Genomic DNA, 8,705 nt, shown 5'->3' with positions numbered 1-8,705 from the left:
TGTTAGAACTGAACAGTAAATTCTGAGCTTATTGACAGCCACTCAGTTGCCTGTATTCGCGCCCCCCCCCCCCCCCTCCTTCATCCCACTGGGAGGGCTTGGATTGACTCTGTGCATACTAGGACAGTGACATCGCTTCTCTTAGTGAGCCATTTGATCCACGCAATTTGAATCACCCACTTGGAACAAGAAGTCATAAGTGACTTCAATTGTAAAATTATAATTAGCAACGGGGCACACTTTTTAGCGCCACTGTCAAAGCCCATACTGTTGCTAACCACGGCCCACTCAAACCATTAAATCGCTTTTCTGAAAAATCCCACAGGATGGCGCTCTTGCTTTCCGATGGTTAGATTGGCAGCGTACCAAACCTTCGCTGGGCTTCAGGTCCGGGTCCAAGGTTAAGGACCTGACCTTTGACAGGGGGTCACTTATTAGGCGCTGGGAAGAGGCGGCAGGGGCTCAGATGCTTTCACACTACCGCAGGTCACCCCGATCTGCGACCGGGAGTGTGCTTCGTTCCTCAGCGGCTCTGACTCAGCCGGGTGCCCGGTTCCGCGCGCCCAGGCACTCAGCCGCCGGGTCCACGGAGCCCTAGACAGGCGCGAAGGAGCCTGCTGTGGCGGCGGTAGCTTCCAAGCGCTCCGTGGCTCTCTGGGTGACACCGGTGTCCCGTCGCGGGGTGGTCAGGAGGGCGGTGAGGGGGCGGTGCCAACCCTGCGACTCCCCCGATCATCACCCAGCATCCTTGCCCAACCAGAGACCCGACAGGGCGTCCACCCTTGGGTTTCTGTTTTCCACCTCCAAGGTCAGGGCGTGCAAAGAACCGGGGTCACTTTCGCGCTCTGCCACCTCCAAGCCGGGTCGAAGCCACGCGGCCAAGGCTCTAGCTCCGAAGCCGGAGGGCGGGGCGTCCTCCTTGACGTCACGAGACCCCGCCCCTCCCAGCCCGGGGAATAAAAAGGTTCACGGCTCGCTCTCGCTCGCACAAGCGGAGCTGGACAGCAGAATAGTCGGTCGGCTGAGGGACCAGGGACTTGAGAACCAGAGCTAGCCCGGACGCGTGTCCGTGCCTCGGAGGTGGCAGCAGGCAGTATCGGGTGGCCGGGCCACGATGGAACTCCTGCGGACTATCACCTACCAGCCTGCCGCTGGCACCAAGATGTGCGAGCAGGCGCTGGGCAAAGCTTGCGGCGGGGACTCGAAGAAGAAGCGACCTCAGCAGCCCTCTGAAGACGGGCAGCCCCAGACCCAGGTGACCCAGGCGGCACCACACCACCATCATCACCACTCTCACTCGGGACCCGAGATCTCGCGGATTATTGTCGACCCCACGACGGGGAAGCGCTACTGCCGGGGCAAAGTGTTGGGCAAGGTGAGGAGCTGCCGGCCGGCGTCCGGCCCGCGGCCAGCGGCGGAGTGGGAGGGCGGGATGCCAGGGCAAGTAGAGCAGACGGGGACCCTGAGCTCGCGCTTCTCGTTCACCCAGATGTCTGCTCCTCCGCGCGACGTGGGTCCCTCACCTGCCCTTCTGGGCTTCTGTGCGCCGACAGCGCTGGGGATCGGGCTTTGCATCCTCAGCCTAGGCTTTGCTCCTAAGTCTACGAAGGAGGGACTGAGAGCGTTCTAAGTTAACCCCAGCTCTAGCCACCTGATCCCTTGGGAACTCGACTGTCAAATTTCTTCAGAGACAATTTTCCACCTTTCCCCCTTCCACTCCCCTCTCCGTACAGCTCTTCTTTGTAAAAGGGAGACTAGTAACTGGCCAGGTTTCCAGGAACGTATTTCCCTTCCCGAAGGGACCATTTTACAAACCAAAATGCATCCCTCTGCCCACCCCTCTCTGTTCCCAATTTTTGCTTTTTCTTTTCATTTATGTATTCATTTATTTTAAACGTTGGCCCTCCATTTTCTTCGGCTCAAATCCATCTCGGCTTTGTTTCCTCTCAGGGTGGTTTTGCAAAGTGTTACGAAATGACAGATCTGACAAACAACAAAGTCTACGCTGCAAAAATTATTCCTCACAGCCGAGTAGCTAAACCTCATCAAAGGGAAAAGGTGTGTATGACTGTTGAGCGAAGTATTTTCTTTGTGTGCAGGGATGGCCCTTCCCTGTTAGAAAAATGTCTCCTGCATGTGTAAGCCCCGCCTTTCCAGAGACGATGGGAGGCTCATAAGCCTTATTTTGCTATTTCTTTTTCTTTTCTTAGATTGACAAAGAAATCGAGCTTCACAGAATCCTGCATCATAAGCACGTAGTGCAGTTTTACCACTACTTTGAAGACAAAGAAAATATTTACATTCTCTTGGAATACTGCAGCAGACGGGTAAGGGCTAACTCCCGGGTCAGTGCACTCTCCAACAGAAAGCTGCTGTGGTGTTTGGAACACATTTTAGCTGGGGTTTTAGCCGGGACAGTTCATTCTCCCACCGTGTCAACCGGCACCACTAGTCTGGGCAAAGGGAAACCTGATTTGGCTAACAGTTTGACATTCTCTCCCCCCTCCTCCCCCCTTCTCTTCCTAGTCCATGGCTCACATCTTGAAAGCAAGAAAGGTGTTGACAGAGCCAGAAGTCCGATACTACCTCAGGCAGATTGTGTCGGGACTCAAGTACCTTCACGAGCAAGAAATCCTGCACAGAGATCTCAAACTAGGTAAGCCTTCCACTGCAGAAGCTGGGGAAGCTGGGGGGGGGGGGGGCGGTGTTAGATGTCAGTTTTTCCTCCCATCCTCCCTGAGTGTTCTTAATTGGGATCCAGTCTTTTTTGAATGGGTGACACTTTAGTGGAGGATGCTGGCCTCCAAAGAAACTCCATTCCAAGGGAGTTCACAATTCATTTTTTTTTTCTGTCTCCTAGGGAACTTTTTTATTAACGAAGCCATGGAACTGAAGGTTGGCGACTTTGGTTTGGCAGCCAGACTGGAACCATTGGAACACAGAAGGAGGTAAGAGTCATGTCTTACCTGGGTTTCGTGGAGACCAAATACACCTTTATTACCCTCGGATTTGTTACTTCATAGAAAGTTCACACTAAAACCTGTAAAACCATGGTTGTGTTGCTTAAACAAATGTCCACTGTGAACGCAGGTGACTTACACCTCGACACTGATTATTCAGGTATCAGATGTTTTATTTTGCCTGAAATATATATAAACCATGTGGTCTCAGTTGGTAAAAAACACTTGGTCCTACGAGCTGACCAAAATTGTACACTCATTAAAAACTTATCAAAGGAAACGTGATCAAATCAAAACACAGCATAAAACTTCAAGGTTTTATTTTCCATTGAGTCACCCCCAGAGAAATAAGTTTAATGAATGCAATGGTTCCTAATGAGATCTTGCTATCTTCTGTCTTTTCAGAACAATATGTGGTACCCCCAATTATCTCTCTCCTGAAGTCCTCAACAAACAAGGACATGGTTGTGAATCAGACATCTGGGCCTTAGGCTGTGTGATGTAAGTAAATGGCAGAGTGCCTAAAAAGCGAATTTGACCCGGTCATGAGGCTCAGAAAGTTCCTTTTAGACCCGTTCCTGAAGATGTGTTTCTGCGTACCCAGGTACACGATGCTGCTAGGAAGGCCGCCATTCGAAACCACAAACCTGAAGGAAACGTACAGGTGCATAAGGGAAGCGAGGTATACGATGCCGTCTTCATTACTGGCCCCAGCTAAGCACTTAATAGCTAGCATGCTGTCCAAAAACCCAGAGGACCGCCCCAGTTTGGATGACATCATTCGGCATGACTTCTTCCTGCAGGTCAGTGCCCTCTCTGACCTCTCTTTGAAATGGCCTGCCGTTGCCCTGATTGTCGAAGAGGTTTCTGAAGTTCTCTTCCGATTCCACAGGGCTTCACTCCGGACAGGCTTTCTTCTAGCTGCTGCCATACAGTTCCAGACTTCCACTTATCCAGCCCGGCCAAGAATTTCTTTAAGAAAGCTGCTGCTGCTCTTTTTGGTGGCAAGAAAGACAAAGCAAGATATAACGACACACACAGTAAGTGTTAAGACTCCTCTTCCCTTCCTGTACCCATGATTACCCTTGAATTTGATGACCGGGCTGAGGCTTTACCACTGGCTTAATTTCACGGGTACATTTGTACCTTACTGACTTTGACACTAGCAGCATAATAAATACGCACCTAGGGCTGACAGCTTTTGTTTGCTGAACACTGAAGTGTGCTGTGTGCGTAACTGCCGGTGATGGCAATGATGAAAAGCTGGTTTTGCTGTGGATGTCCAGAAGACACAGAGCTAGCTCTGTTCCATCCTCACTGGGGTAAGATTAACAATGTACCATTCTTTTCCTCGATTTACAGATAAAGTGTCCAAAGAAGACGAAGATATTTACAAGCTTAGGCATGATTTGAAAAAGACCTCGATAACCCAGCAACCCAGCAAACACAGAACGGATGAGGTATGTTGGGGAAGACGAACACAAGCATGTAGACATTTTAGGTCATTCCCATTCTCGGGCCATCAGCATTTTAATGATGATTGGGGCTGAAGGCATGCTGCCAGTCTCAAGACTACAGTAGCTTTGCTCTGGGCTTATGGGCCGTTGCTTTCGGATAAGCTTTTCCAGTAATTAGCATAATCTCATTGTAACCTGAAGTTTCAAATATAGACTTAGTTCCTTGACTCATCGTATGGTTCTTCTTGTCCTTTGAAGGAGCTGCAGCCGCCTACCACTACAGTTGCCAGATCCGGAACCTCCGCAGTGGAAAGCAAGCAGCAGATTGGGGATGCGATCCGGATGATCGTCAGAGGGACGCTTGGCAGCTGCAGCAGCAGCAGTGAATGTAAGCAGTTGAAACCAGAAATCCTAAGACTAGTCCTGTATGCTAAGTAACCATACAATTTAATAATCTAATCTAACACAGAAGCAAAATTATAGAATTGGAGAAAAGACACTGAGCAACCTTGATTTCTGTGTCTTTCGAATTAGTGTAGGGAAACACCAGGACCTGTGGTTTTGGTGTAAACAATGCCGTCATTTCCGCCTCTGTGACTTCCCAGGCCTTGAAGACAGCACCATGGGAAGTGTTGCAGACACAGTGGCAAGAGTCCTTCGGGGATGTCTAGAAAATATGCCGGAAGCAGACTGTATCCCCAAAGAGCAGCTGAGCGCGTCCTTTCAGTGGGTCACCAAATGGGTCGATTACTCCAACAAATACGGCTTCGGGTACCAGCTCTCGGACCACACTGTTGGAGTCCTTTTCAACAATGGCGCCCACATGAGCCTCCTTCCAGACAAAAAGTAAGCACGTCTGATTAATGCAGTCTGACACGACTCTGCTATCGCGCTAATGAAATCTGGAAACGGTGATTAATTGCTTCTCATTTTTTCTATCCTTCCCCAATTTATAGAACGGTCCACTATTACGCAGAACTTGGCCAGTGTTCTGTTTTCCCGGCAACAGATGCCCCCGAACAATTCATTAGTCAAGTGACGGTGCTGAAATACTTCTCTCACTATATGGAGGAGAACCTCATGGATGTAAGTACCACAGCTTTAGAGACAAGATACTGGACGCAGCCTAGAGTTGGTAGCATCTGCATCACTTTGAAGTGTGTTTAGTTCAAATTCTCATGCCTTATCTTAGATGCCGTGAATCAGGGTCTCTGTGGGGCAGAGCCAGGAATCTGGAGGCCACTCTGAGGCTTCAGGGTTTGAGAGGCACCGTGTGATGCCCACATGGTACAGTTTCACAGGCATTAACTGTCTTCTTCTGACTTCTTCCAGGGTGGCGATCTCCCTAGTGTTACTGATATTCGAAGACCGCAGCTCTACCTCCTTCAGTGGTTAAAGTCTGATAAAGCCTTAATGATGCTATTCAATGATGGCACATTTCAGGTAACTGAGCCTTTCATGGAGGCACATGTCCTAAAACCTAGGTCTACCTAGCTGATTTCATTTTTGGCAAAACTTTTATTACTTCTTGAGTATTTAGCAAGTCTTAATGTCCGTGTTTATTTTTTTAAAGGTGAATTTCTACCATGATCATACAAAAATAATCATCTGTAACCAAAATGAAGAATACCTGCTCACGTACATCAATGAGGACAGGATATCTACAACCTTCAGACTGACGACGCTGTTGATGTCTGGCTGTTCGTTAGAACTAAAACATCGGATGGAATACGCCCTGAACATGCTCTTACAGAGGTGTAACTGAAAACCTTTTCGAGTGGACCCTATGGGACTCCTTTCCACTGTGAGTTCAACAGGGAAGCCAACGGCAGGACATGGAGCATGTCAACAAAGATGGACAGGGGGTGGTACGACGACAGATCCTCAGTGGCCTGCTGGACTGCTGGAACCAGGCCAGCGTAAGGTGTACAGTTGACTGTGGACAATCCGAGGGTGGAGAAGGCAGTTTTCCTGAAGTACCTGTCGCTAAAAGGTTTATCGGACAATTTTGCAGAAAGATGCATTGACTCTTAAGTTCTCTGTGTGGAGAGTACTTTCAGCCGGAGGACTTGGAACTGTGAATATACTTCCTGAAGGGGAGGGAGAAGGGAGAGTGCTCCCTTGTTGTTTAAAGGCTACAATCAGAGCCGCTTTTGGCTGCTTAACTGTGAACTATGGCCATATATAATTTTTTTTTGGTTATTTTTGAATACACTTGTGGCTGGAAAAGTGCATTCCTTGTTAATAAACATTTTATTTATTACAGCCCCAAGAGCAGTATTTATTATGAAGATGTTTTTTTTTATGTTGACCATTTTGAACTCTTGGCAATAAAGAGTATGAAAAGAGAAGCTGTGGTCTCTCCTCTCCTTTCTCCTGCGCAACCCTGCACCAGTGCAGCCTTTGAGCATGGGTTCCTGACATGCCAACACACATCACAAACTAGGAAGGTCTTCATAGTTCCTAGTGACACCTTCTAGAAAAGCTCTCTTTATAATCATAGTTCCAACTATGGACTTTCTGCGAGGACCCAACTTGAGGAGAGTATGACAGGGCTATCACTTTTTACAACCCCCCCCCCTTCTCTGCATCCTCCTTCCTCCTGCTAAATCCCAAACCACTTTTTCTCTAAAGTAACACCTCAAAAATCATTTAACTTATAACCAAAAAGAGGGATCCTGTGCAAACAGACCTCTCATGACTAAGTGAGCAGGTTCAGGGGGTTTACCTTAATATGGACAGAACTATGCATTATAATGCATAGGCCACTTAAATGTATTACTCAGCCTTAGCTTGCCTAAACACTTCCAGTGCCGCTGGCAGTACTGGTTCATAAGCCAGGAGTTGGGAATGTTTTGTTAATAAGTCACGATTTTCTTCTGGTGCATGGGGGTTGAGAAGACACCTGTGAACCAAGCTAAGGCTTGGGTCCATCTTTTGGCCTACTAGCTTATCAAAGAGGCAAATCAGATAAGGTTTTCCTTTCAGTAAAAGCTACAGAAAGAATCTGTTTATCCTGTTACTCTCAACATACAACGACCCACATATGATGCTCAGACATTTTGTTGTTGTTCAACTGTAGTCATGCTTCAAGGAAGACACTATCCTGGGAAAGAAAGCCATTTTTTGGGGGGGTGTTCACTTTGTGATCCTATATGGGGGGTATAGAAGTAGATTGTCATTAGATATTTATGTTTATCTGAAGTAGATTCTGCACCTCATATGCTTCACTACTGAAAGCCAAAGATTGGGGACTTGATATGGGTATCTCATGAGTCCTCAATAGCCTTTTCCTGCCTTGAGTTTTCTATGTATCAAAACCTAATTTTTTGGTTAATGACTTAGAGAGCTGGCCAGACAAAACTAAATAACAGATGTGTACATGTTGAATCTAATTTCAGGAGCAGAGAACAAGCAATAGTGTTAAACTAGTAAAAGAAAAATGTTCTAAAGAATTTGACAGTGGAACACCATGTGTTCCTCTCAGGTTTTTAGGGCAGACGTCTTCATTCTTGTATTTATTGAGCATCTGCTGTGTGACAAGGTGCAGGGCCTGGACTCAAGTGCATGGACACTAGGTCTCTTCTTGCCCTGCAGGAAGTCTCTGAATGGCAGAAACTGAGCATCCACCTTAATCTGATCAGTGCTGTGATAGTACGCTGAAGGTGGGCACTGCGTCTTGTGATGACCCAGGACAGGAATCATAGGGAAGAGCTCTGAGTATGGCTGGCGGGGACTCAGAAGCAGACTCCAGAGAAGGAAAAGTCTTACGGAGAGTTCATAAGATGCTTCAGGAAGTCTAAAGTGCTAAATAGCTTTAAGTAAGGGAAATAAACCTATAAGTAGCCCAAGACTGAGAGAGCCCTCAGCAGAAGTGTGCATATGAACCATGGCATGAAGAGCTTGAAGAGACAGATAATATACCCTGCATGCAAGCATTGAGGCTGCATCATGGAAGCTGTGTATGGACTGACTGGGAGACTTTTAGCTCTGTTTTGGTTTTACTTTTTTTCTTCGTTTATTTTTTAGGTGCTAGCTCAAACTGGCTTAGAACCCAATATGAAACCTATCCAGCCCTGGAACTTATAGTGGATGCTCCTGCCTCAGCCTCACAAATGCTGGAATTACAAGTGTTTGTCACCAGGCCTGGCTGGCTGCAATTTCAAACAGGAGAGTAATGTATATAAGATCTACAACATTCATCCTGGCAGCATAGAAGGAATAGGTGAAGAACAAAATAAAGAGCAGGAGCCTAAACAGTGAAGAAATGAATGTTGTGATCAGGGTG

The 8,705-nt window shown here is 47.5% G+C and overlaps 1 protein-coding gene across 1 annotated transcript; it reads left to right on the top strand.

Moving 5' to 3' along the window:
* Positions 1 to 969: 969 nt before the first annotated feature.
* Positions 970 to 6,768, top strand: Plk2 (polo like kinase 2). The gene is made up of 14 exons (XM_041663770.1): positions 970 to 1,375; positions 1,951 to 2,058; positions 2,211 to 2,327; positions 2,527 to 2,656; positions 2,861 to 2,948; positions 3,366 to 3,461; positions 3,565 to 3,763; positions 3,853 to 4,000; positions 4,323 to 4,420; positions 4,676 to 4,805; positions 5,023 to 5,263; positions 5,374 to 5,503; positions 5,750 to 5,860; positions 5,991 to 6,768. The coding sequence occupies exons 1-14, from the start codon at positions 1,115 to 1,117 to the stop codon at positions 6,180 to 6,182; spliced, it is 2,049 nt and encodes a 682-aa protein (XP_041519704.1). The 5' UTR covers positions 970 to 1,114; the 3' UTR covers positions 6,183 to 6,768.
* The last annotated feature ends 1,937 nt before the right edge of the window (positions 6,769 to 8,705 follow it).

Source organism: Microtus oregoni, unplaced genomic scaffold, assembly GCF_018167655.1.
Source record: "Microtus oregoni isolate MIOR12 unplaced genomic scaffold, Mior012 000014F_ref0000157, whole genome shotgun sequence".
Taxonomy (NCBI): Eukaryota; Metazoa; Chordata; class Mammalia; order Rodentia; family Cricetidae; genus Microtus; species Microtus oregoni.
The sequence above is the reverse complement of the archived record's forward strand: the minus strand, read 5'-3'. Positions and strand labels throughout refer to the sequence as shown.

Coding starts and splice junctions, on each gene's coding strand:
- Plk2 (XM_041663770.1), top strand. CDS start 1,115: ATGGAACTCCTGCGGACTATCACCTACCAGCCTGCCGCTGGCACCAAG. Junction 4,001..4,322: donor AAGATATAACGACACACACA/GTAAGTGTTAAG, acceptor CTCGATTTACAG/ATAAAGTGTCCAAAGAAGAC. Junction 4,806..5,022: donor CTGCAGCAGCAGCAGTGAAT/GTAAGCAGTTGA, acceptor GTGACTTCCCAG/GCCTTGAAGACAGCACCATG.